The 27,950-nt window shown below is 46.4% G+C and overlaps 2 protein-coding genes across 2 annotated transcripts in view; one reads left to right on the top strand and one right to left on the bottom strand.

The window, feature by feature from the left end:
* Window positions 1–3,659, top strand: part of T265_10905 (hypothetical protein) — a gene marked incomplete at both ends in the record, with an annotated part of 56,876 nt that extends 53,217 nt beyond the window's left edge. Inside the window, 4 exons of the mRNA XM_009177418.1 lie at window positions 13–192; window positions 283–558; window positions 2,166–2,265; window positions 3,422–3,659. Coding sequence (XP_009175682.1) covers window positions 13–192; window positions 283–558; window positions 2,166–2,265; window positions 3,422–3,613 — 748 coding nt within the window. The remainder of the gene's footprint in view (window positions 1–12; window positions 193–282; window positions 559–2,165; window positions 2,266–3,421) is intronic.
* A 1,710-nt stretch (window positions 3,660–5,369) lies between these two features.
* T265_10904 (hypothetical protein) lies at window positions 5,370–27,543 on the bottom strand (the record flags this gene model as incomplete). The annotated part of the gene is made up of 10 exons (XM_009177417.1): window positions 5,370–6,352; window positions 13,983–14,404; window positions 15,243–15,639; window positions 16,440–16,769; window positions 16,850–17,241; window positions 18,856–19,482; window positions 20,638–21,043; window positions 22,111–22,347; window positions 23,822–24,255; window positions 27,300–27,543. The coding sequence occupies 10 exons, from the start codon at window positions 27,541–27,543 to the stop codon at window positions 5,579–5,581; spliced, it is 4,263 nt and encodes a 1,420-aa protein (XP_009175681.1).
* Between the last annotated feature and the right edge of the window lie 407 nt (window positions 27,544–27,950).

The following is a 27,950-nucleotide window of genomic DNA, read 5'->3' as shown; positions in this document are numbered from 1 at the left end:
ATTCGTTACCAGCTGTCCACCGGAGTGTCAGTCCCCGCCCCAGTGGTGGTTGCACACGCTATCCGACTGTCTATCACCAGCTTGCCCCGAAAGTGCCCGTATTATTGCTGGTCAGGCTATCCTAATTTGGAATGAGCGGCTGTGTCATCAACCATCGACCGTATTATTCCCGGACACGGAGCAGTGTCAGTTGTAAGTATCACGAACCTGTCGCCCATAGTCTTCCCTGACTGACTATTCTGTCACTGTTAAGCGTTTTTCCGCATTTTTTGTCCTTTTCAGTTTCATTAAGACATTATTCTTCGCCCTGTTCGACTCCTGTAATGAAGTTCGAACGAAAATAGGCTGCTTTATTCATCAGCGTTTGTGCGATATCGCGACAAAGTATCTCCAACAACCGGTTTGTCATCTAATCTCTGTGCTCCGTCTTCTGGACAACATGTTACCGTCGTGGTTACCGTCCCCCGAGTTGCAGCTAGGTTGTTTGTACGACATTTGGTGGGGCGTGATGGACGATCTGATCGAACGAATATCTGAGGAAATTTTGATGAGGAAAAGGTGAGTGCCCATTTGATCGGTTCTTGGATTTTTCTTCATGTGTTTCTGTGGGGAGACCACACTCGACATTATCTGAAATCCCATCACACCGATCTCAACAGGTTAACGGCTTTTTTAGGTTACACCTCGCGATAAACTTTCATCCAACTCCCTCATCCTGCCCCCGTGAAATTCAGTCGAATGAGACCGACCCCTACATCCCATTCTCGTGCATAGTCTAACAGTGTAACACTTCATAAGAGAGTGATATGTATTCTCATAAAGGAAACTACTCATAAGGCTGCTGAAAACTCTTCGACAGCCCACGACCGGTTTCGCCCCCTCTTGGGGCTCATCAGGTACATTCCCCAAGTTTCCGTCAACTGCACATTCAGTTGTAGAACATAATAAATGAGAGATTCAGTCGAGTCTCTCGTGAAAACCAAACTGATTTGCAAATGAGTGTATTTTTCGAAAACAGTCCAATTTGAGTTCAAGGTTGACGGAAACTCGGGGACTGTGCCTACCTGATGAGCCCTAAGCGGAAGGCCGAAACCGGTCGTGGGCTGTCGAAGAGTTTTCAGCAGCCTTATGAGTAGTTTCCTTTATGAGAATACATATCACTCTCTTATGAAGTGTTACACTGTTAGACTATGCACGAGAATGGGATGTAGGGGTCGGTCTCATTCGACTGAATTTCACGGGGGCAGGATGAGGGAGTTGGATGAAAGTTTATCGCGAGGTGTAACCTAAAAAAGCCGTTAACCTGTTGAGATCGGTGTGATGGGATTTCAGATAATGTCGAGTGTGGTCTCCCCACAGAAACACATGAATAACAAAACATGAGGCGGCCTGTTTGCAGTACATTCATTTGTGCAATATCATAAACGAGAGATTCAGTTGAGTCTCTCGTGAAAGCCAAATTGATTTGCAAATTCCTGTATCTCTCGAGGTGAGTGATATGTAGTTACGTTTAAATTCAAGTGCTCCCGCCAGGAGCATTGAGGTCCATTCTTGAGAAACAGTCTGAACAGGCCAGACGGGTTTTCCGTCTAGTAGGGATCGACTGTTATAAGAATAACAACTACAAAATCTGAGAGTTGTTGAATCAAAACCTTCCCAGGGGCATCTTCTTGGGTTTTCTCATTGGCACAAGTTAACCTATGGAAAGTATGTAAAATACCAAGTCACACGGAATTCGGAACGTTTGAGACGACACTCAGATGGTTGTCCTACTGGTGATCGAGATTGCATTAAAAGTCATCGGGAGGTGAGCCGATTGGGACGGAGCGGCAATATCAAGGCCTTCGTACTGTTCTTATTGATCAAAGGACGGGACTACTAGGGAAAATCATAGATAACACGTAGCGCGCAGAGGAAAGCGTGATTTTCAGTTTGCTATCTAGTGTGCAGTTGGGTTTATAGGTCCCACCAGTGAGGTTCGGACCGGGTTCTTTCGGCTGCGATTTTCTAGAATAAGCACATTCGACTTTAGCTTGTTATTAACTACTACTTTACGGAATCGGAGTGTACCAATAAGACGTTTTCAGGAACGTCTAATTCTTTCCTAAAAAAGAAATTCACAGTTGAGCGTGTTTGTGAACGTTTTTCTCGTGTACTTTCTGCAGGCAAGCTCTTTACGAGCGTGAAGTGGACAATGACTTCTGTGAACCACGATTGCTGTTCCAACTGCTTTTCGAACGATTAGTGAGGATGGATTTTAAAGCAGTAAGTTCCAAACTTTTGAACTGTCTGTCACCAGAACATCCTGTCATCTGTGTGAATCATATAAAACACAATTCGTCCCCCTAGTTCTTATGCTGGTAACTCTAGGCCTCTTTAAGTGAGTAATAGCTGTGAGGTCCGCTTTTTTCATAGTATGGACAAACGTATGTTCAAACGAGTTTGACCAGGAAAGTCTGATTTTTCTAGGGAATCACTCGGTCTCGTTGGAAGTTTTGCTTGAAAACAATTCACTGTGTCATACCGACCTAACTGAACTCACTGGCATTTATCCCCTTGAACATTCGGCTGGACAACACTATAAACGAGAATTCTTGGGATTATCGAAATGATCTGCAGTTCACACACTAATTCTGGTGCAACAGCAGTGACTGGCTTGTCCTCACGTCACTGGTGTAACGGTGTATACTACTGATGGGGCATGCGAGTAGTGTGCTTTCCCATAAATCCGCTCCGCGTCTCTTGAAAAGTGAGGTCTATTATGGAATTTGTGGAGTCGATTTGTAGCGCTTGAGTAACAGTCAATGAATATCCAGGAAAGTTCGGGAAGACGCTTCCAAGGAGAAGATGGATATTCACTTTTTGTAAACAAGGTGCATATGAGAGTTTTGCTTCCCTGTTCAATAGTCTGTAACTGTTCAGTTGGTGTTTTCTAATGAACAGCTCCGCAGAGAAGGCCTTCTTTCCATTGGTAGTTTGCGGTCTAATACATTTCTCATTAGCTGAAGCAATGTGTCAGCTGTGCGCAGCTCACGCTTACGCCTAGGTGTGGTCCTCCGCCCATCAGAACACAGGTATTGTGGGCAGCGTATTACCATGCGGATCGGAACTCTACCAGTTCTTCTGTCACTAAAGAATGCCTTCGGAAAACCCTTGTACCAGCTTGTCCTATAGGATAGACTGTTTACTCTGGCCTCTCCAATCTTATGAATCATAAAGTTGTATTGAGGTCTCTAAACGCAGCTCGCTTCCCCTTCTTTACTGGACTGTTTTCAATCGAAGCGGCACTGTCATTCGTACGTCGGCCAGCTCTATTTTTCAGGGCTGACACGTGATAATTGCTAGTCATCGTCAAATGAAAGCCAGTACGTTCAGTGTTGACATGTTTACTAAAACTCATCCATTTCTCATCTATTAAAAGGTGAAGCACCATATACAAGTACTAGATGACGTGATCGCGCAAGCACACGGTCGGATTTCTGTCCTGGAACCTCCGTGTTCGATGTCATCTGCTTCCACCAGTCCGTCTGTGCACGCTTGGAACATCGGGATGTCTCTTCTTGTCGACTTGCGGGCGAACGTATCTGTGGATGGTTCGGATGTCCTCATGTGATAATTTTTTTATATCACACTGTAAATAGAAAATATTTGTACTTTCGGTACCCCGGTGCGATTTTTTTACCTTTGCGGACTTTGTTTCTCGGGAACATAATTGGCGCCCCAACCTACTGTGTGGAATGTCACCTGCTAAGACAGACAAATAGACAGCTCAATCTTCCTGCAATCGCAGCTTCCGTTTTGGAGAGAAAATGTTTGGATGACAAGTTAGACTTCGGAGTTCGCTCATTCTTCAGTCCACTGTTAGATATTCACCACATAGATTCCTTAATATGAGATGTGAAAGAGAAACCGGTTTCCGCGTTAAAATTTCGACAAACTCATCAAAGTTCACAAACTCAAGTAAACCCGTTCGAGCGAGCCAGTTCAGTCAATTATCAATTTACCAATAAACCATGTAACACCCTTTCGGTTCCCAACTGCCATTCCACGAGAAGGAGCCTGGGATACTGTCGAGGAAGTCGAGAAGCAGAGGTCGGGTTCGAAACACAAAACTTCCGGTCAGTAAATTTGCGCTCCAATTATTGAGCCATTTCGCCTCCCTATCAACAATGTGCCATGGGTACATTGGTTCCATCTGCTTCAATTTCGATCACCGGAATGTGGAAGAGTATGGGCCGTACAGCCAAGCATTGGAAACGATGGTACGATCATTTAGTTCGGAACTGGGTGGCGTATTGAAGGCGATAGTTTCCATCCATGAGATTCATTGACTGCACGATTAAGACGTTTCCGCCAGTGTCAATAACCATTAATGAGTTCATTTCCGGGGTACCCATCTAGGGAGCGGCAGTTTGCGGTTTATTGTTTTCATACTTCATTGCTAGGTAATACACTGTCCACCTGTCGGTCGCTCCCACTCAGCACAGGGCTGGGCAAAAAGAGCACAACCACTCACCCACCACTACGCTTCCCAATAACGCACTGATGATGTCACCTCGACTGGTGATGAAACGTTTGCAATCAAATTGCCAAGCTAAGCGAACAAGCCAACGACCATCTACGCTACCGGCATTTTCCTCTATAGAAAAAGAGCTCTGTGAGGCAGTCTTCAGGCATGCGGAGTATACGTCCAAACCAGCGTACCTTGTCATCTATCGCGCGGGAGAGTTCCTTCCTCCTAAGACCACCCCAGTATTACTAAACCGTTGTTCCAACCAGATCTGACCAATGCTTCTGAGGCACCGATAGTCAAACACTGACAGCTTTAGAATGTCCTCTGCACCCATAGGCCACGTTTCTGATCCAAACGCAGCATAGATCGCGTTGCTGTTGTGTGAACTCTACCCTTGACAGAAACTCACATCACGTAAGCGCCATAGGTGTCAGACATTGGTAAAGGCTTTCCTGGCCTTCTCGCTTCGAGAAATAATCTCATCTCCGACCAGTCCATCGATCTCATACAAGTGCCCAGGGAAATAAGATTGCTGGACAGCTTTAAGCATAACAAACGTTGCGTTTGCACTACAGTGAGGCATCAGTGTCAACACTGATGTTGCTGACGTTTCTGATGGTGTTACGAGACCAAACGACAGGACTGTGAATGGGAACAAAGCCGTAGGAGATTGAAACAGATAAGCCTAATGATCTGTTTCTGGCAGTTTGTATCAATAAATACTCTCAGCACTGTTTGACGTTCGCGTAAATTACTTGGGGTTTGTCGCTGGAACACGATCAACCGTACCGCACCGTTTGTGACAAAAAGCGAGCCAAACTTAGTTATTTGTTAATGCAAAACGCCAAGGTGGCATTAGGAGAACGCGCGGGAGAGAGGCAGAGAAAAAGAAAGGAAGCGGCAAGAACAAACCGAAACAAGGAACATAACATATCACCGATTGCGCACGATTGAAAGCACATGCCATGAATACTACACCAATGGTTGAAAATTACGTTAGTTGGCCACGGAAGAGGCAAAGACAAGCTCATACACGAATCAGCGAAGAGATGGCGCAGCATTAGCTCAGTACTCCTCGTAACAATAATGTTTACGCAAAAGGTGTGGTGAAACAATGCTATCTATTGGAAAATTGCATGAGCCAGTATTTGTTTGCTCGGATGGGGCCATATTGCGACCTACTTTGTCGGTGGAATGAGGAACAGAAGAAGCAGGGCGAAATCGGGGTGCGAAGTGAACTTGTAAGCCTGGAGTTCGGTGGCCCACCGGGTGGGGTGCGGCATGTGGACCTTGTCTATGTGAATGAGGCGCATAACGGGAATCCGCCTGTAGAGGGTCAAACATAACCTCGTTCACTTTGGTCGACCCCCCAAAACAGTAACCTGGAAACTGTCCAGTGCGGCCAACTGTATCCTGAGAGCGTTCAGACGCTACTGTTGGATTCATTGACAATGGTGAGGTTGGACTTCGAGCGGTGTAGATCGCTTCGGGTGATGCCTCAGAAAATGGAAAGTGTTCAGAGTGTTTAGTTCTGATAGATGGACCGCCATGTGCGAGTGAGTGGGTAAACGATGGAGAACTGAACCGCAGTTTAGGCGACAGGGTAGATGGAGTGTGACGAGCAAAATGTACCTGGGCGGACTGTTCATTTGCTGTAAAAGGGACAGCTGTGGATAACGTTTCACTAGTGGACGTTGTGGTTTGTGTAGAGTGAGGAAGATTGGTCTCAGATGGTCGTTTGGCGTGCGTAGGTTGTGGGAGCGTTATTCCTTCGTAACTTCCACTACCGTCCGCCTCACTCGCCGCGTTGACAGAATTTGCGACCGGTCGTGATTCGGCCTGAAAGACAAGTGCAATTAACTACTGGCGTGCCGATATCCCATCTGATTCCTCAAGATTGTAAAAGTTTTTACAAAAAATAATGATAATCGTTCAACTGCGAAACCCTTTCGGTACCTGGCCGCCGCGCTACTCGCAGGAAAAACGTGGTTTGAGATACTTCCAGGTTGCCCAAGCCTAGACAGGAGCGATCGAGATGCACAGGTTGGGTTCGAAAACTACGGACTTTTCGACCAGTAAGTTGGCGCATTAACCACCGACCCATCTCGAGCTCGACTGAGAACAGTATCGGTAAGCACACACAATCACTGGATAAAAGACTGGATCAAAAGGAATTACCCCGTGTAACATCGTTCGGCAAATGAATTAGTCATCTTTTCCTCATCAGGAAAGTAGTCTTGCACGAGTATCCACTATTCTGGGAGAATCTACAACGTGTCCTAACAAAAAAGGACAGTGCCCAGGAATGACGAGGACCCGGTAGCGCTAGTCTGAGCCGCATAAAATCTATCAGACCTGATCAATTCGGCCGAAGACTTCCAGGATAAGCAGCCAAAACTCTTGGGTGATTTCAAACGACGATATGCAAATACACAGAGAGTGGGCTATGAACTACTCAAGAGCCGAAGAGATTCGAATAAAAGTGTTTAACTTTGAGTATCACAGGTCCGGGTCATCAGACATCTACAATGATAGGCCGACCACCGTGGTAATTGACGTTCGTTACGCGGTGACAATGCACAGCTGTACGAGAGGGAGTGGGTGAGGATCGCTGGAGGTGCACTTGTGTGGGAATTTGTCACAGCCACAGGATGCCGCTTCGGGCTAGCCACATAGCCGTCATTTCGAACTATGATTTAACACAGCCGCCCCTCTACATTTCTGCTTTAACCGAAGGCTGATTCCAATCCCAGAAACAAACAAACCAGACCAGCTTTGGAAAATTGGTGGATCTTAAGAAATCCTATGACGAGTGGGCAACAGCGCCTGACCAGCTGCATGATCGGATGAGAACAAATGACAGTGTGCTAACATCCGCACTCATTGGGTCCTATCTAGATAGAGGTTTGCCTACAGAATGAAATAGGCGAACGACAAGTTGGACAGCGGAAGATTTCGAGCTTTTGTCCATTGCGTTCGGAACACGGCACTAAGCGGTTCAGCCTCGGAGGGNTCAGCCTCGGAGGAAATCACCCTAACTTGTGCCTAAAACGAAACACTGTTGTGTACACTGCAAGCCAAGAAGAATGTAGTGACATAGCATTCGACCTCGTCATATTAGAGAGTGTTTTGTTCATACTGCTACGGATATACTGTGCATATTATTCGTACTGAAATGTGAGATGATGACGTTCCACACTGCGAACAAGGGGAAGACAGCAAGCAAAAAAAGACGGATGGGTGAAAATGTAAAGGACACTAGGCTTGGATGAGCGAGAGAGCACACTTTTAGTTATGCGGATAAGAGAGAGTATGACACATCCGTCAAATGCCAAAAAAAGACCATCAGGCAACATGACAGAACTCTCGAATTGGTTGGGGGAAAGGCTACGAGAACACGGGAGTGCAAAGTGTGAAAAGGTAACTGGTGAACAGCCCAAGCTCCAAAGTGTTTATGGTTACATACAATGAGACAACAAGCCAACAAACGGAACTATCATCACCTATGGTTGTGTTCGAGTATTTCTATCAATGATTTCCATGAGGCTCAGTGCGGATGTTTGAAAGTCACTGTAAAGCCATACACGGAGAGTGCACTGATGAATGAAACAAATGCGAATAAAGGCACCTAATAAAGCAGTTTGTCAGTGTCAGCCTCACCTGCAGGTGAGGTTGAGTGGCTAAATGATGAAAACGTTCGGATTTTTATAGGACCCTAACAACAAACACACTTGTATCCCGACAACAATACACACCAAGGGGGTGAATTGCCGGACTCGAGTTTCGCCAGTCCATGATGCATATATCCCACAACGACTCACTCCAGTCCCTCTAACCACAAATCTATCCAACCACGCGAGGTACCTTATCAAGCAAAAGAGCACTCTTCGCCGGTAAACATCAACTGACCTCGTCACGGCTTTCCTCACCTCATGTATGGCCAACAACAACCAGTCCTGTAAGTCCAACGGTTCGCTGGCATACGAAGTATATGACTAGTCATGACTATCCAATGAGTTGATTGTCCCGAAAACCTTTCCACATTTTCGAATGGGAGACCATCTCTAGCCCCAAGTTCTACGAAACGGAACTTTCTCTCGGACTAAGGCTTTTAAACGGGGGTTTTCAAGTAAGATAGCGTGCATAGATCACTATCAAACCAGTGACTTACGGTGACGATCCCGTAAAGGATAACTCGAAATTTACGGGTTCGAACTTGAGAGGTATCCACAAAATACGCGCTTCTTTCTTTAAAAAATGAGTTTTTCAACTACAAGCAGAAATCGCAACATAAGAAAATAATAAAGTTACACCAGGAATAAAGATTGATCCGAAAGTGGAAAAGACAAAACATGTTGAAAAAATAGAGTAGTCGTATTGCACTGCACCTAAGTGTCAAAATCCGTTTGGTGCATGCGGATTGTCGGGTTAAAACCGAATTAGATAAAGATTTTTGCCTTCAAAATCAGAATGCCACCTATGTTTTCACGCTCAACCGGAGGAAGAACGTACTGCCGCGAGAATTTCGAAAGCCAGGATCCATAAGGTACACAACTGGCACTCAATTCGCTCCGACACTTTCTTATCGGTGACGGGGGAATGTGGGTTACTACAGCGTTGAAAATAGCTACAGTTGAAACTAGTCCGGACGCCAGCCCACAAAGCTGATCGACTAAAGTTAGGAGAACGTCTGTTTGATATTACTTTCGCAAAAGCACATCCAAACATCACGAGCAGAGGTACCCTCACTTAATCTCACTCGAGGATTGTTTTCAAGCGGCAAACCATCGTTTGTGACAGCTGAATTCAGCGTTCCGACAAGTCAAGCGTAGTGCTAATCGAAATATGATAGTAATACCAGGTAGTCAGTAGAAAAGCAAACCATTCGGGTTCTTATCGTGACAAATCCAAACGCAAGAGCAGAAGAGGTGCACAAAGCAACTGATGGACAGGGGTAGAAATGTCAACCGCTGTTTCCTAGGGGGGAGAATGAGGAACTCATCAGAGCGTGAAAATGTAAGCAATCAGTGACATGATTTGAGATCCGATCAATTGTAACGCTTACACGGGGTTTTTGGGCTAAAGTTGGTGACAAGTGATACAAGGTATGGGCCTCGGAGGACAAAATGTGGAACACAAAAAGAGCCTATTCTATCACCCCTATCGTGGATGGAGTTGGTTATTGATTGGTCCATGCGCAGGTATTCAACAGAATTGACGGTTTGTGAAATGGTGAACTGATGGAGAAACTGGCTACCAGTGGGAAGGACGACCGTGCCTTTTTTTCATTTGCTGGGAAAATATGTGTGGGAAGACATGAACAGCTTTCACCTTAATTCGAGATTTAAGGCATCCTCCTTAAAGCATCTTTAATATCAGAATTCAGAAACTCGGCTCGGATCCCCATGAGGAACAACCTGTTTCAGCAAGTCGCAAAGGAAAATTGGTAAAAATTACATACTGTGAGAGTTGAGTAGTGTACCAAGAGTAATGAGATTCGGGCATAGAGTTAAGGACTGAGACCCAAGGTTGCTTGTGACTTCCACCTTCAGGACTTCTAGTCTATTTTTACATTACGTAGAGATTTGTGGCAGTTCGAATCTTGCGTGCGTCTACACTCGATAACGAACACAAGCGAGATATGGAGGACCAACAAAGGTCCCGAGTGAAACTGCAATAAATTCGGTGTGAGGAACAATCAGTTTGGAAAGAATCTGTGAATACCGCTCAGCTGTAGCACCCTTTCGGTGCCTAGCTGCCATGCCACCCGAAGGTTGCACGAGGGCTGGGATACTGCCAGGTTGCCCAAGCCTAGACAGGGGGAGTCGAGAGACAGAGATCGGGTTCGAACCACGGACCTTCCACTGAGTAAATTCGCGCTCTACCCAATTGGACCATCTGTGAATACAACACCTATAAGCCCGTTATTGGGTGATGCGGTCTGAATTTACCCGTCACTGGTCGCTATTTGTTCCTATGTAGGAGTGGATTAGCCCCAGAACGTCCACCCCCCGTTTGTGTTTCAGTCCCACCCACTAGTACAGGCACCGAATATCTGCAGCAAAATAGCGCTAACCAAGCGTTCTTCGGTTACTGTGCAATGCTTTCCGAGATGGGTTGACAGGGAAGGACGTGGGTGGCAGATATGTCTTTAAACTCAGTTCCGGAAGACGTGTTTCTACGGGGCCATCACAAGCTACGCGTTCTTAACCATACAACCTACTGGCATTCTTCAGCTCGACGAAGAATAAATAGTAAGCAATTTGAAAGATGTTCAGCAGAAGGTCGGCGTATGATTTCGAGTAACATCATCATCGTCATCGACAGCATGACATCAGTGTTCAACACCGATGCTTCACTGCCGTACGACCATGATTTATTTGAAAGCCTTATTGTAGAGAAAAGAGTAAAGGTGGAGGGGGAAGGGACTTAGTGGTGGCTTGCCAATCATTCTGAGGTGCCTATACCTCCAGACACCCACTCAGGCGATCTGGATAGAAACTGACAACAACCTGACATCTGTTGGCAGCCATATCTTGTAGTGTCTCCAACCAGGCACAGGATCGCGTGATCCGCATCCTGGAAGGCGAGTAGCACCGACGGCACCCAAGCGTTTCGTGATCTCCTTCACACTCCTCTACCAACTCAAGGGTTGACCACCTCTCTGTTTAAGCCACTCTGAATTGGGCATGGAAAACAGCACTCTCTTCGGCAAACGATGCTTCGGTATACGCAACACATGTCCCAACCAACGCAGCTTCTGGCGCTGGACACATTCTTCATTGCACAACCGAAAACGCACTTTCTAACTGCCTCGTTACGGATTAGCCGAGTAATGAGAGTAACGAATAGTGTGTTGTGTAGGCATGATGTCAGTGGACTTGCTGAGCACAAAACCTAATTGCTTCACTGATCTGATTTGTCCAGGAAACCGACATTATGAGTCAGTATACGTCCTAAAATGGACACATTTTTCTAGCTTACCAAGTTAACCAACTCATCAATGTTTACATCGGTTTTGACATTGATATGGTCAACATCTCCCTTAGCAGTAAGTCCCCATCATTCCTCTTTCTTCCCACGCCCTTCCCATGCCAGTGAGGCGCGGCTATTGATACCGACGTATTATGTCCATGACGACGACTGTACGCGAAAAACTGGCCTAAGGGCCTGAGGAACAACAAGGCTCTTGCGAGCAGAGTAGCTCTCGAACGAGTGTATATATACAATATTATATATATGTATACTGATGATCAATGAGAACGCAGCCACTAAGCGCTCTTGTGCGCTTACTTCGATGTGATTATCGGCATCTGTTTGCGACGATCGAGTGTACTGCAAAGCTGTGGGGTGTGGTTGCTCGCGATTCCAGCCTTAGCATGAGGTGACCTTCGGTGAAGCTTCTCTGATTCGAGTGCTAGTTGGTTCAGATTCCATCCAGATACCAAGTAAACCAAATACTACATTTGCTAGCGCATGCGTTTTGCAGCTCCAAGTGGAAGATTCTGTTACACGACTGGGAGAGTGGACCATTAAAGTACGTCTTGGTATTAGAAGCATAGGATGTATAAGGGCAGTCTTACCTATCTAGGCAGTTGACAGGTCTATTGACAAAGCAAGGGCTAGCTAGCATCGCTGAAGGCCGTTCTGAATGCCTCCCATTTAGGCACCTCTGGGGTGTTCGTTACATCAGCCTGTCAGCGTACAAAGCAGCAGTGCGTAAAAATCGTTCAGCCGTAGCACCCTTTCGGTGCCTACCTGCCATGCCACCCGAAGGTTGCACGAGGGCTGGGATACTGCCAGGTTGCCCAAGCCTAGACAGGGGAAGTCGAGAGTCAGAGGTCGGGTTCGAACCACGGACCTTCCGGTCAGTAAATTCGCGCACTAACCACTTGGGCCATATCGCCTCAAGAAGCCAACCACTTTAGATGTGAAGCCTGGTTTCTGTGCATTGAAGACAGGAGAAGACTGCTGGTCTTCGATCACTACACATGCATGATGGGAACAGAAGATGAACAACGCACGACCTGCAGACGGAGCACGAAAAAAACACAAAGGGTCTTGGTTGCTCTGGTGTAGGTTGGGATGTCAGAGACTCACTACATTAATGGTTGGAGGCATTCAATGCCATGGCGATGGCGAACAAACGGTGGCGGTGTTTTATCTATTCTCTGGCTGTTCTTTATTATATTTCTATTTTTAAAATATTTTGCACCCCCTCTGTCCTACACTACCCGATACCACAAGCTGCGGTGTGACCCGATCCATCATACCTACATACAAGGTTCCCGATCGTCAAACTGGACTGAATTGAACTGTGCTCAGAGCACACTATCATTATGCTCATGGTGCAGTCAGCGGAGTTGGGTGTTACAGTAGGATTTTGCCAGTTGTCCTTTCGAGTTAACAGGGGTACATCAGCCTGGGTACGTGCGCACACAAAGGGAAGGGGATCCTCGACGGACGCACGCACGCACGTACCGCTTGTTGGTGGTTAGAAAAGTGAATGAAAACAGAGTATTCAAGACAGTGCGAGAAACCACTACACGGATATCCTGAATCGATCGGTGAGAAGTTGGAGATGACAGCCACAGTGCTGTCAGTTGAATAATATCGAGGTCATCGATCTAATGGCGATCGATTGAAAGCAGGATCTGTGTGAAGAATTCAGTATTTTCCTACACAAATAAAACTTCAAACAAACAAACGGACAAAAATTCCAAACGACGTTCAAGAGGAATCTTCATCTGAACCAAACTGGAAAGAACTAGACCCTAAGTTGGACTTAAGTCTATGTAGGTTTCCCCATCGGTCTTAACACTTGGTGGCTCATTCTAACACACAAAATCCCTTGGCCGACACCCAACACACCTTGATTGACTGACTGGTTCTCCTTCCGCCTTAAATCTCAACGAATCTCGTAAGTTAATCACTTGGGCTGACGAAGCATTTGTGTCAAAAGCGAAACGTTACCCAGTAATAAATCTGCCGACTGTTTCCGAAAATGATGACTACTCAATTGGTTCCAAGCGTTTTCTAACTGACTGAACATAATCATAAACTACTGACTGGTTCTCTTCCGCCTTAAATCTCAACGAATCTCGTAAGTTAATCACTTGGGCTGACGAAGCTTTTGTGTCAAAAGCGAAACGTTACCCAGTAATAAATCTGATGACTGTTTCCGAAAATGATGACTACTCAATTGGTTCCAAGCGTTTTCTAACTGACTGAACATAATCATAAACTACTTTTAGTCAGTGGAAGCCGAACTTCCCAGCACTGGATATTCGCGTGCAGATAGAATATTGATCGGAAACTGGCCCAGGGCGCCAGTGAACCAAATATTATATTTTACTACTTGTTGCTATAGTCCAGTTTTAACGTTGTACCTAGCTAAGGCAAGCAATACAGATGAAACACCAACACAACCTGCCAAAGTGTTGGAAAAACGGAACTCCAGTTCCATTACCTGCGCTTCCACATTCGGTTGTGTGCCCGAAACGGCAAACACATATCGTGTGGGACCTCCCGCGGATGAATGGATCGCGTAGTCCGTGGAAGCTTGTAACGAGGAACCTATCTGGGGTGGCATGTATGTGTTTGAAAGAGTCGTCGATACGACTATCCCCGTCTGTCCAACCGGAGCAAGTTGGGTCTGTGAATCGCCAGAATGCACACCCGAATCGGCCAGGCAAACACGACACGCGGAAGCAACTTGGTACACTGAGCTCACGGCGATTTTCGCTGGTATTGTCTCCGTATGTGGTGTCAAGTGTTTCATATCCTCCTGTTCTTCTAAGTCTGGATAGCGATTGATCAGGCTGATATCCATGGGTCTGTTCGTCTGGGCTGGACTAGACATGGGTGGCTGATATTTGATCAGAGGATTGGCTAGTAAAAAAAGGTGGAAAAGTTTATACTGACGCACACAAGTTCACGATGAAACGGTACGAATAAGAGTAAATTAAACAGAACATCTGAGATTTGTTTGGTCATACGTGTGTATTGAACAAAAAAGAACCGTCATCAACCAGTCGAATAGCCTGAAATAGCACGCGTCTACACATCTTGAAAAATCATTCGTATTACCAGTCTGACTTGTGTGATCCCGACAACTTTGGGAGAAAGAAATCGTTCAGCTGTAGCACCCTTTCGGTACCATGCCATCCGAAGGTTGCACGAGGGCTGGGATACTGCCAGGTTGCCCAAGCCTAGACAGGGGAAGTAGAAAGGCAGAGGTCGGGCTCGAACCACGGACCTACCGGTCAGTGAATTCGCGCTCTAACCACTCGGAAGAAGAGATTAATAGAGAAGACTAAGGACGGGAAATCAGAGGAAAAACTTTGCGGCGCAGCACGTAAACTGATATGATTCAATAAAAAAGTGTTCCAAATGTGAGCGTGACATTGAACAGGGGCGTGACATGAATGGCGATGCGATTAGTTCATTTGTTTGGAGATGCATTCCATCCGTTCTACGCCTATCGGTGTGCAAGCACACGTGAATTCATACATGATGTGTCATACAAACGGCGTTCCTGATCTAAGTCAACCTTCGCTCTACTGATTGCCGTTTTAGCTCACCTCTGTTTGATAAAACACAAATATCGCCAGTAAGTGTTTAGGACCCTGGTGGTGCGAAAACGCGTCATCAGTCTCCCTTAGTCATGAGTCCAGGAGACCCACCACCTACGAAGCATAATGAATGAAAAACTAGGTTGTTCACTCACTTTCACGAAATAGCTCGCGTCCAGAGTGAGGACAGTAATGTGTCTCGCAGGCTCCTGAGGGTCTTGGAGATAAGTGGGCGTTTGATGCGGGGACCGAGTGGTCCAATCGCCGACGAGTCACTTGAACCGAACGAAATGGTAATGGTTGTTGAGATCGGTCATCGGGAGTGAAGGTTATTGGCTCATCGGCCACGCGAACCGTTTTCTGCTTCGAATGCTTTTTGGGCTGGGCCGACCTTCGGTCGGGCACAACATTGGCCGCAGACCAGCGACTGCTGTAGCCAGAGGAATATCCACCAACACCATCTGCACGATCTAATGAAACAGTACGAGGCCAAGCTGACGTGTTCACACGGGACCTGGTAGAACGGCCAGAGCTATCTGGGGCAAACATCATCTAGAAAGTACAGTGGGGATGGCAGGATAACACAAAACATTAATATGTATACGGCTGACCAAAAAAAGCAAAGATATTAGCGCGGCATAGCGAAACAACAATAGCAACGTCAGTTTAGACGCTGAGGTTTCATTGCCGAACACACTAGAAGAATGTCTGATCCCAACATCTCACTGAAGTGCGACAACGAGAAAACTTAAATTAAGCTATCATCAGACACCGGTTAAGGTCTAGACAAAGTAGTTTGGTGCATACCGAGACACAGGAACCGCAGTGGCCAGGTCATCAGCTGGACAATCATTAAAAAATTCTCATCTACCTCCTGAGTTTCGAGAAAAACAGCTGTTACAAACGAGAGATTCACAAGAACACTAGTTAATTTTCCATATACGTAGATTTTGGTGTTGAAGTGTGAAATAAGATTGATGAAAATTGGAGAGCGAGCTCCAACAAGGACGGTACCGGCAGTGATTTGCCCCGTGGATGTTTTGGTTCATTTGAATAGCGCCTCAATGGTTGCTAGTTGACTGACTTTACATTGTCCTTTGCCTCTGAGTTCCTCTGCTGATTTTTGTCTGAGTGTTGTCTGTTCGAGGCAAATTGTCTGCTGTTGTTGACATTCAGACACTCGGGGAGCATCAACGTGATTAAGGAAGAATAAACTTATGTGATCAGTCCAATTCGAGCCAAGAGAAATCTAATGAGGAACGAATTTTTCAATTTCAACTGAAAAACATACACCTTGGTGACCAAAAACTGCCGACAGTAATATGGAGCAGCATGAAGACAGGTGAACAGACCTGAGGTCGAACATTCCACCCAGGCTGTACTGGGCCCATATGGATTGATCGTTCTGGAATCACTGCCGGTGTGGCCACATTGAAAGGATAATAGCCGGGCGAGTAGTATGGCGCGATGGGCACAGCGGGTAGACTGCTGGGAACAACTGGATACATCCAGTCGGTTGGAGGGGGTTGCGATGGTGGGGGTGGTGCTCGTGGGCGGGACTCTGCAGGGAAGAATTCTTGATGAGGGCAACCATGGAGCTGATGGTCAAGTTCGCACTGCCGGTGATGTGAAGCTAGCATTGATCCGACCAGCATATTTAACCGTTGGAGATGACATTCCAGCTGAAAAATGCGAATGTGTTTAAAGGAGGGAACATGAAAACTATTCGCTCACAAGGAAACAGAACGGAAAGAAAACGTACCACATTCACATATTGCAATCGAGTCGTAGCCTCATGAAGTAACGCTTTCAGTTGTTGATTTTCTTCCCATAAAAATTGGATATCTAGCTCCCCGGGGACATTTTGGATGCTCGGAGAAGAGTCCGATACACCTCGGCCGGCGGTGGCGCTGGCCGACTCCAACTTGCTTGAACCTAATAAACTGTCACAGACGGCAGCCGAAACCGGACCACGTTCCGATGAACAATGCATAGGCCGACCATTGACGATAGTGAACCTTGGCGGATGGTCGTGCGGAGCTGTGGAGATGACAAACGCAGCAGGAGCACCAACGCGTGATGCGTTGCTGAAACCTCGTTTTGGACGCGCACCATGGGAAAGGTAAGAGGCCGATGGATCGATCTCACATGGAACTGAGCAAAAACAACATGGTGATGTATTTGTCTTGTGGTCTGGTGTTATGTACATTATATGTACATATATACACACATATGATATATGCACATTATATGGGTGTATCCATAGTGCTAAGAACAGCTGTACACTGATAAAAAGATCAAATACCCCAATTCTGGCAGTTACCATAAAACCTGACAGCTCGATTTGGACTATCCCAAAACCAGTCATATAAACCTCGTGAAAAACTACGAAAACTCTGATTTTTATTCATCATCATCATCAACGACAGCATGACATCAGTGCTCAACACCAATGCTTCACTGCCGTACAGCCATGACTTATTTGAAAGCCTTATTGTAAAGAAAAGAATAAAGGTGGATGGGGGAGGGACTTAGTGCTAGCTTAACACAATCATTCCGAGGTGCATACACCTCCAGACATTCATTCACGCAATCGGGACAGAAACTGACAACAAGAACGCCACTGACATCGGGTGCCAGCCATATCTTGTAGTGTCTCCAACCAGGCACAGTGAGGATCACGCGGTCCCCATCCTGGAAGGCGAGTAGAACCGACAGCACCCAAGCGTTTCGTGATCTCCTTCATACTCCTCTGCCAGGTCATGGGTTGGCCACCTCTCTGTTTACGCCACTCCGAATTGGGTATGGAAAATAGTACTCTTTTCGGGTAAACGATGTTCGGCATGCGTAAAACATGTCCCAACCAACGCAGCTTCTGGTGCTTGCCAACAACGTAGCCAACGAATTAATTTTATGTCCCATGCCCTAATAAACCCTAAAAGCCAATTGTATAAAACTTTGCACAAGTGTTAAGTGAAAAGAATAATCCACTGAAATAGACAGTTATTTCATCAGAATTTTTGCTGTCTCTAGTTTTGATCGAGTTCTTTTGGAATTTTTACATAAGAACTAGCCACTTACGGACAATCCGAGGTTGAAAATCAGGTCATTTCCCGGGCACCCCCGATGGTAGGTGCTTATGAGATGTGTGGGGATGAAATCTGGCGGCTGAGAAGTGTTCAGTGCCTGCAAAGTCTCAGTGCTCTGAGACTGACACTACGGAAAACAGAATGGCTACTTTAAGGTTGATGAAAACTCCTAAACGGTCGGCTCAGTTTTGCGTGCTTCATTGGGCTCACTATGTGCGCGTAGTTCCCGAGTTTCCATCATTCTCACGCCCTACTTGGTGGCCCCATAGTTTTACCGCAGAAAGTACTCCCGGTCGAAGATCACAGAGGATGCTAGATATGGCAATTCTCCTCCGGAGACAATCTGAACTGACAACTGCAGAACAATCTATGTTAGGCTACTCTCGAAAAAACGTTCAGTTGTAATGCCCTTTCGGTACCTAACTGCCATGCTGCCCGAAGGTTGCACGAGGGCTGATATACTGCCAGGTTGCCCAAGCCTAGACAAGGGAAGTCGAGAGGCAGAGGTCGGGTTCGAACCACGGGCCTTCCGGTCAGTAGATTCGCGCTCTAACCACTTGGGCCATCTCGCCCCCAAACTTACAGTGGACAGAATAAACAAGTATTTTGCAGATGATTATTAATCGTCCACTACACAGAAGTGGCCAATGAAATGATGTCAACACCGAAAACAACGTACCCTGCTCACCACAGGTCTCCGTTGGCCTTTCGTGCAGCTGCTCAAACGGAATCCGCTGGGCATAACTTACAGGACCTGGGGGTCTTGCAAACCACCAATTTGGGTGAAAATACAACAGATTGGCGGGCGCGTGGCATGCGGTTGTCGCAGTTGTGGAGATCACTGTGTACGAACCCCCAGCCGGGAAAGGTGCGTAACAAAACGATCCGTTCGACAAATGACAAAGCATATTAGCACCAATACTTGGCCTGGGAGTCATGAAGGGAATCGGCATTCGTGGACCCATGGGGAAATGTGGACGATACGGAGGTGGCGGTGGTGGTGGGAGTGGAAGTGGAAGGGGTGGCAGAGGGGGTGGCGGAGGAGGGGGGAGCGATATGGAAGGAGTCACGGTATCTTCCGAATTCGGTACGGACGATCGCTTCCGTTTGTGCAAACACTTTGTAGGACTGAAATAGTAGCCAGCTGCTGCAGCGGAACAAGCGATGAAAGGGTAATGAGTGGTAACAGCTGTGGTAAGCCAGTTTACCAGGGAATCCTCCGGCAGGTTCACATAGTCGCTGGACAAGTTTGGTTGCGAACGAGTGCGAACGATGCGTGAGAAACTCGCCTGCCTTGGGTACAGTGCTGCATGTGAGGAAAGTGATTGGGGAATACCGTGTACCATATCTTATTCATAGTCATAATTATCCGCAAAACACGTTGACGGCGATAATGTAACCTACAGTATCAACATTGATTGGAACCCTGGAAAGCCCGATGGAAATGGCGACCTCAAGAAAGGAAAGGTGAAACCTGCCTACCTTCATGATAAATTTCAGAAAAAACACTAAATAACAGTAAGCAATATGGTAAAAACTGCATCCAGTTCAAATCGACCAACAACGATGCAAGCATATCTAAAGGGATGGACTTTACTTTTGGTGATATGAAGTAATTCTTCTCCCAAAACCATCAGGCAAACAAACTGCCACTAATTTGCACAGCTAGACAAAGTAATCTACCCCCAAAACCCTCCAGCTCAACCTGCCGTTTCTCATATTCTCACCTACGACCAGTTTGCGCCTTGAGTAACAACCTATCCGGTGCCTAGCTTCCATGCCACCCGAAGGAAGCACGAGGGCTAGGATACTCTCAGGTTGATCGAGCCAAGACAGTGGAAGTCGAGAGTCAGAGGTCGGGTTCGAACCACGGGTCTTCCGGTCAGGAAATTCGCGCTCTAACCACTTGGGCCATCTCGCCCGTTTGGTAATTGCGCTGCGTGTGTATGTGTTGTGCCTTTTCGAGATCAAATGTGGATGGACAACATTAACAAGTAATCTAACGTACTTCATGCGAACTCAGTTAAACAGGTTAGCAGGTGATTGGCCACATTTCCTGGTTCGTCACACGGTTATCTACTTAGTCGTGCTACATACGTACTTGCAAGGGATATGTTATTCCATAACCATTACAAAATGAGGTCACTCCATTGTAGGATCACTGTCCTAGTTAGAACAAATGAACGAGTCCTATCAGAGAGGGAATACCAGAATTTCGCATAAACGGGATCGCCCAGTCGGATGGACGAAGAGAATCCTGCGGATATTTCATAGAGATTGCTTCTTTGCTTTATCTGCTTCTGGATATCCAATGCTCTTCCACATTTGTGAGTGAGCACAGCGTGGCGAAGGCGCACATCGATCGGCAGCCCACTACTATTCAGAAATCAAAGAACACACGCACGTAAAATGCTTTCTGCATTCTGCTTTTAAGATCACACTGATCGAAGAAGAAACTCACGTGGAGCTTGAATTTCAACAACCACCGTGGATGGGTAGGACGGTGGGGGACCAACACACGTTAGCTCGGACCGCGTATCAGTTACCTTGTTATCAGCACGTCTTAGACGAGGTTCATCCTCGTAACCGGTGTAGAACAATGGATTAACGTCCAGTTCGGCTGCGGCCAAAGCCTGTTCGTCGTTTACGTAGGCATGCGGTATACGATGAAACATTTTCGGAAATCCAGACACTTCTGGAGCACAAAGTGTCAATTGGGTTTCACTGTCCGGCGACCTGTCATCCGTTTTGGACCCAGTCTCGCCCTCGACCTCATCTTCATCGGCGGAACATCGTAGAGGCTCTTCACGATCACCCTCCTCGGAAGATAGCTTTCGCTCCGGTATCTGGTCGCTTCCATATCCATGCTGGAAGAAGCGAAGTGACGGAGACGTTGGGTACCAGGGGTACGCATAAACCAGCGAACGAAAAATTATTTTCTTTCGTTTTCAACCATAACAGAGAGCATTCATTAGGGCGCACAAATCCGTTGGGTGAACCGTAAACGTTAAAGCCCTCAAAAGGCACTTAGTAGCTTCCAGCGATTTGAATGCCAGATATACTGCCTAAGGACGCAACAGCCTAAGGAAGAAAGCAAAATAGTTGATGAAAAAAATTGACAGCCTAACATCAGTGTTCAACGCTGATGCTTCGTTGCCGTGAAGAAAATAATGAAAGAAAGTGGGTAAGGGACTGAGCTCTTGCCTGTCACAGTAATTCCGAGGTAAATATACCTCCAGACACTCATTCAGGCAATCCGGATAGAAAGTGGTAACAAGAACGCCACTGACATCGGTTAGTAGCAACCAGGCGCTGCAAGATATGAAGATTATACGGTCCCGATCCTGTAAGGCGAGTCGCACCGACAGCACCCAGATTTTTTGTGATCTCTTTCATACTCCACTGCCAAGTCACCTCTCTGATTCTGTCACTACATTGTACACGCCTACAAGAGTAGAGTTATTATCGGGGTTGGGGGAGGGGAAGGAATAAGTATGTGAAATAAAGACAAGGGGGCATCAATAGTGGTCTGTTTTCATTTGCCCGCACTGCTATGTGCAGCAAGCAAGGTGACTAGGCTGATAGCACCACCCGACGGTCGATGTGCTAAGATATAGCTCAATGTTATGGCATAGCTCACTGGGTCCAGGGGGGGGGCACACAAACCATCATAACACGGTAAAGTCCAGTCTATTCGTGACGGCAGCTGAAAAAGAATACCCTCATTTCAATGTTATGAGCTCACTGGGTCCAGGGGGGGGGCACACAAACCATCATAACACGGTAAAGTCCAGTCTATTCGTGACGGCAGCTGAAAAAGAATACCCTCATTTGCCTTTATTCCCCCTCATATTCATGGTGCCAATCCCAAAAAGATGGCTTAAAATGCGCGGACGAGTCAACCAACTTCCTGCCATGAGGAACAAGGACCTACCTTATCAGAAAGAGCTTCCTGAGATTCCGTAGTCGATGGAACCGTGCTACCACTGTGTGGTGAGGATACGAGATCCTCACGACCTTCCGGATCACCAGAATCCGTCGGATCATGACGATAGTACGAGGAGATTTCGTCCCGAAGTGCATATGTCAGTGACTGTCCAGCTTTCAGTTGGACTGCGTCTGCCCGTTCTGACAGACCACTGTGAGGACCAGCGATGGGATGCGAAGTGACCTGAGCAAAAGGAAAACCCGTCAGAATATATTTGGGCAATAACGAAAACAGTGAGTAGTATGCCTGATTACAAAGGTTTACATACAGTAAACTCAGGATAGAGCAGAATACAGCCAAGTTGAAAAAAATTTTAAGGTAGAGAAAATAAAGACATCCGGAAAGCATAAAGGGCGGTAAATGTATCCAGTGGCATAAACTGCAATAAAAAAATGTGTATGAACAGAGTATGGTGGGGTTTTCAAATTTCTTATCACTAGTCTTTAAAAAAGCTTCTCCCGAGCGTTTATTCGGTGTTCCCATATCCCTTACTACCATGTTCTCAACCCCCCCCCCTTGCGTGCAGGTGTTCACGAGTTGAGCTACTGTTCAGTGTCAAATCGAAAGTCACGTTCCTCCACTCCCATACCGTGAGAATGACGATTCGGGTATGACAATCTTTGTCCATTGTCTGTTCTTTAGGAAAGTTCTCCTTTACTAAACACGTAAACACAGCACAACAGTGTTTGGCCAAAAAAAGAACCAGCTAGACTCGGTTTTAGAGTATAATGAATGCACCGAATGATGAACCGCACTAGCAATAGGATTGTGGGTTTCGGAAGGGCAGGAGACTGTGTTTGGAGACAAAATTCGTGAGAGGTTCCGGAAGCAGTATATGCTTGTGAACTAGAAATGATACGCTTGGTCCGCGTTCACACAGAGTATTTTGTGACTCTAGGTAATTTTGCGCGGCGATGAAGCCCTAATTCCATGTCCTGATTTTATATAATTGAAGGCTGTAATGTAATCGCAACAATGATGAGTTAGAAGGGCTAGCTGTCGAAGAAGCCACGTCAGCCTTCTTCAACATTCCCAAGTGTTTTTGTCAAACAAGAGACTTAAAGTAAAGAAACTAACAACTAACAGTTGTTGACAGTAAAATGTCTACAACCCGAAATTCGAATTGCATTCATCGTCAACGTCCGTGCCACAGAGATGAATGAACAAATGGCAATATGGACAACATGGGTGCATGTATAATTACAACTGACAGACGAGTTACACCTCGGCATATGATACCCTTTAGAAGAGCAGTATGGCGATGTCAAGTGGTAAATTGTTGAGTCCAATTGTCAAGCGAGTGCAAATATCGTTTGATTTTCTAACGTAACGGTACACGACCAATGGAGAGCCTATTTATGCCCGTTGGCTGAACTTTATCTAACCCTATCCCCGAAAAAACGCTCCACTCCAGATCCTCTCTCGAAGCTGGTTCAATAAATCGGAAGTTTCTGGGTACATGCAGACACTGTGAGGTAGCTCGCTGTGAGCAAATTGAAGGAGACTTTAAACATCTTCAGTCCATAGTTGGACAATGTGGCAATGTTGTCAGCTCCAATAAAAACATGCGTGCGCGAGCCATGGTGTGGTGAGAGACCAGTGCTGTATGACGCAGATAAATGACCGATCACGCTCAAAGGATGAAACGCGAACTCACCCCGGAAGCATGTGACGGAGCGAACCGTGCAGCTCGTGGTTTGTACCGTTGCGAATGTGGCTTTTGATCACCTGAAGTAAGCCGAGCCGACTCCCCGGTTCGTCTGGTTCTATCTTCATGGCCCATGCTACTGTGATCCCCTTGCTCTGACTCGTCGGCCGTACGTACAGTTTGTACGGATGCCGTCGACGATGATCCATCCGGACTGCTAGCGGCACAGGCAAAGCCTGGGGGCAAGAGACGGGAGAGTAACGGCGTATGCTTCGGGTCCGCAGGTGTTTTGTCAACTCCAACTTTTGGCGTTGGAATGGAACGTAGAACACGTGACGCATGAGAAGCGGGGGCATAGACCAAGGCAGGTCGTTGTTCTCCACTTCCGCGCGTAGGTATTCGAGGCTGATGAGCTACTTGGCGTGTAGAGTGCAGGTTCGCGGCTGTGCGGATAAAATGTGGGGGCGGTTAAATGATAGAAACTAATTGGTAAAGTACAACGCCGTTGGAAGGAAAACGAACAAACAAAACAAACATATTCAAAACCTGAGCGGATGTTCATTTCCATGGACTGTTTACTTGGAAGAAAATGCACTCGATCGGAAGGAAAAGAACTAACTTATCAGGCTGTTGAATTGTGTTCAAAGTAGAAACGGGGATTGGTGCGAAATCTGTACGAAAGAAACAGACAGATCTGCTCACATGACACCACAACTGCTGAGCCATCCACCAATATCGAAACGGAAACACAGTATTACACTTCCTAGACTGGATACTATGTGACTGAAGTAGGCACCGGAAAAGATTATGCGAAATACATCCAGGGTTGTTGCGCAAGCGTACGTCCCTTTCAAGCTACTGAAAAACACTGCTTCCAAAAAAATCCACAGCTGTGTAAATTTGGCTCTTGTAGAAAACAGAATTAAGGACGGTAAGGAATGTGTTCGGTTCTGCTACAAAAACATGACCAAAAAATCTTTGAACAGGACAAACGCAAAGGTTAGAAGATTACGCCGAGTGGAAAACCACTCCTCAGGGAAATCTCGACAAAAAGAATACCATGATCGCCGTAGCAACACAGATGGAGGGATCTTATATCAATTTAACTGCTCTAAAGGTGCCAAAGTGTTGTGAAGATGGGTTACAAATTCTTCTGAGTGATCGCTGTAGACAACGGTAAAAAACCGGAAGCGATTTGACACGGTGCGAAGTTGCAGAGGTCGAGTGTTTAGGTAGCATAGAGCTGAGCACAGGTACGGTAAAAGGCAATGAGTAGACGCATAGAGGACCAGCAGTGATAACATCAAGAGGACAACATCGAAGGAACACCAAACCAAACCAAAACTGAAATAAAAACAGTGTGCGTTTTGCGGATAAAAACGCAAAAGTGCAGTTTTGTGCATTAACCGCGAAAAGAGAACACACCAGTTTCTTGAAAGGTTTGGAAAGTTTCCGAAACTTCCCAGTCAGCTAAGAGTGTTTTCCAAGTGAAAAAATTCACCAAATTAGTGATAGAAGCGGATAGAAAACAGATGTCGATTGTCGTCTGACTACTGATGATCGATTCAGTAGCACAATACTTGTTTGATCATTGTGCTGCGGCCGCTATGGCAGAGATGACGATGGATGAGTACAAGCGTCATAACCCATCTAAACCGAACAGATGGGACTGCCACACACTCTATTACGGAATATGAATCACATAGACTCATCAGATTCAGTAAAACGTACTCGGTAAACCGTTTAAGGAACCCAGTCGGTAAAATGAGGTGCGCACAAGCTACATATGGTGCAACTTTGAGAGATCCAACTGAAAAAAAATCGTTCAGCTGTAGCACCCTTCCGGTGCCTAACTGCCATGCCACCCGAAGGTTGCACGAGGGCTGGGATACTGCCAGGTTGCCCAAGCCTGGACAGGGGAAGTCGAGAGGCAGAGGTCGGATTCGAACCACGGACCTTCCGATCAGTAATTTCGCGCTCTAACCACTTCGGCCGTCCAGTTGTAACGTGGATGTGTTATCTGCCAAGACGTAAAAATTCAAACACGCTGGCAGGACAGTAGTAACACACTTGCCTCGCACGTCAGATGTGTGGAGTTCAAACCCCGGCAGGTCCCAGGATATGCACTGCTGATGAGCTCTAATAAGAGCGAAAGTCGAGTCTAGTGCCTCCCCCTCCCATTGGTGTGGAATCACCAGAATAAACCACTTTGCCTACACCGATATGAAAAAATTTGGATGAAAGCTTACAGGGTTCCTTCCTCCTCTTATTTGAACATTCCAATGGTAAGATTGGTATAATCGCCTGACGTATCCGGCGCTCAAACGAGTCCAAGGCGTTTGTGTATCGCCACTGAGTATGAGGGTGACATAAGTGACTAAGCAGCACAACCTGAAGAGTTTTGCGATCGCAACCGGTAAGATGTTACCGTAAGAATGACTGGGACCAAATGAAAAGTTGACGCCAGGTCGGCTTGGTTATCCGCTTAACCAGCATGCGAGAACTCGACCTGTGATCATCCAGCAAGATTTTGACCGGATAGAAGTTGCATCGACCAGAACTTCGGAGCAACGCCATATGTACAAACGACCCACAATCTTACTGTTTCTTGGCTTCAAGCGTGCGTTCGATTTTGTGCATCAGTCAGTGTAGCTATCAATCAAAATCAATTAATCAGCCACAAACCGTGTTCCATGGGTATACTGGTTCCAGTTCCAACAGTCTCGATCGCCAGAAAGTGGGAGAGTGTGGAACATACAGCCAAGCCTTTGGGGCGGTGGTATGGCACTATCCCAGCCCTCGTGCGTTCTTCTGGTAGCATGCTAGTTAGACATCAAAAGGGCGCTACAGCTGAAATACTTTTTGCCAGGAAGCCCGTGGGCTGTGGGTAGATTGTGCAACCCTCAGAGCAATCCAATCATTTGAGAGTCCTGGGTTGGGTCAAACCACGAGGCGATTAGTCGCACCTTAACTCTTGAGTTAGCGAATTTAACTCCTTCCCGGTTTGTATGAAGGGATGGTAACCAAATGCGCGACCATAAGGCAGACAGTGCACTCCAGTGATAATGAGAACGAAATCAGTGGAAGATGGAGTAAAAGCCACATCATAATTAGAGGTGAAGCGGGGTAAACGACAGGCTTGACAACACACTCATAATGCCTTGAATATACTGGGCAGAAGAGAACGAACGAGTTGGCCACGGTAGCCAAAGAGAGGACAGGGCTACCGAAGAAGCATGGTACATAGATAAGGCAGATGAACGCTAACGAGGCCACTTGATACAAAACAACGAACTATTCAACATACCTCCCGGCTGAAATTTGAATAGAAAACAAGAGAATCAGTTACGCTAGGTGTATCGAGAAAAAAACGGAAACAAACGTTTATCCGAATAGACCGTGTGTTGATAAGGAGACTGAACATCAGCTAGACTGAATGTAAACGATAGGTACCCTCCTTAGAGACCACACAAAATCGTGAACTTACACGATGCAGTAGGAGTGGCTGCATCAATGCGACCAGGTGTGATACCACGCTGTCGGATTGTACTGCTGCGCTGAGAGCTCTGTGGAGAACGAATCTCTACCGAACAACCCATTGACGGGACCCTGAGTTGCGATGTCTCCTTTCGAACCCTTTGAGATGGATACTGTGGCGGAGGAGGCGGTGGTGGTGGGACTTCCCTGGGATAGGTGTCAACAGTTTCGGAACCGGCGTAATTTATATTCATGCCAGTCGGAGAGATAAAGCATCAACAAATCAACGGTTGACACCGACCTGTGTTCAGAGGGAAAGAAAAAACTTACTAGGCTTATCAGCGGCATATTGATGGACTGAAAACAATGAACACTGTGAGGGGGTTCGATTCCAAGTTCACAGTGAAGTCTACACGAGGTCAGTTGTGATTTATAGCGTAGGGAGTCATGTGCCCGAGGGAAAAAAATTGACACCGGTCGTATCTTTCTCTCGCTACGGGTACTTTCAGGCAAGCGAAAAAGGCAATATTTGCGCTTGGTCACACACTAATACCTTTAACTTATCAGGCTTCCTAAAATTTCATGGGTCATGTGTTGGGCCTTATAGTAACTAGGCGATCAACTATGTGACAAACAACTGTGGGAAGCCGCACAAGGACGT

Source organism: Opisthorchis viverrini (genome assembly GCF_000715545.1).
Source record: "Opisthorchis viverrini unplaced genomic scaffold opera_v5_418, whole genome shotgun sequence".
NCBI lineage: Eukaryota > Metazoa > Platyhelminthes > Trematoda > Opisthorchiida > Opisthorchiidae > Opisthorchis > Opisthorchis viverrini.
The sequence above is the reverse complement of the archived record's forward strand: the minus strand, read 5'-3'. Positions and strand labels throughout refer to the sequence as shown.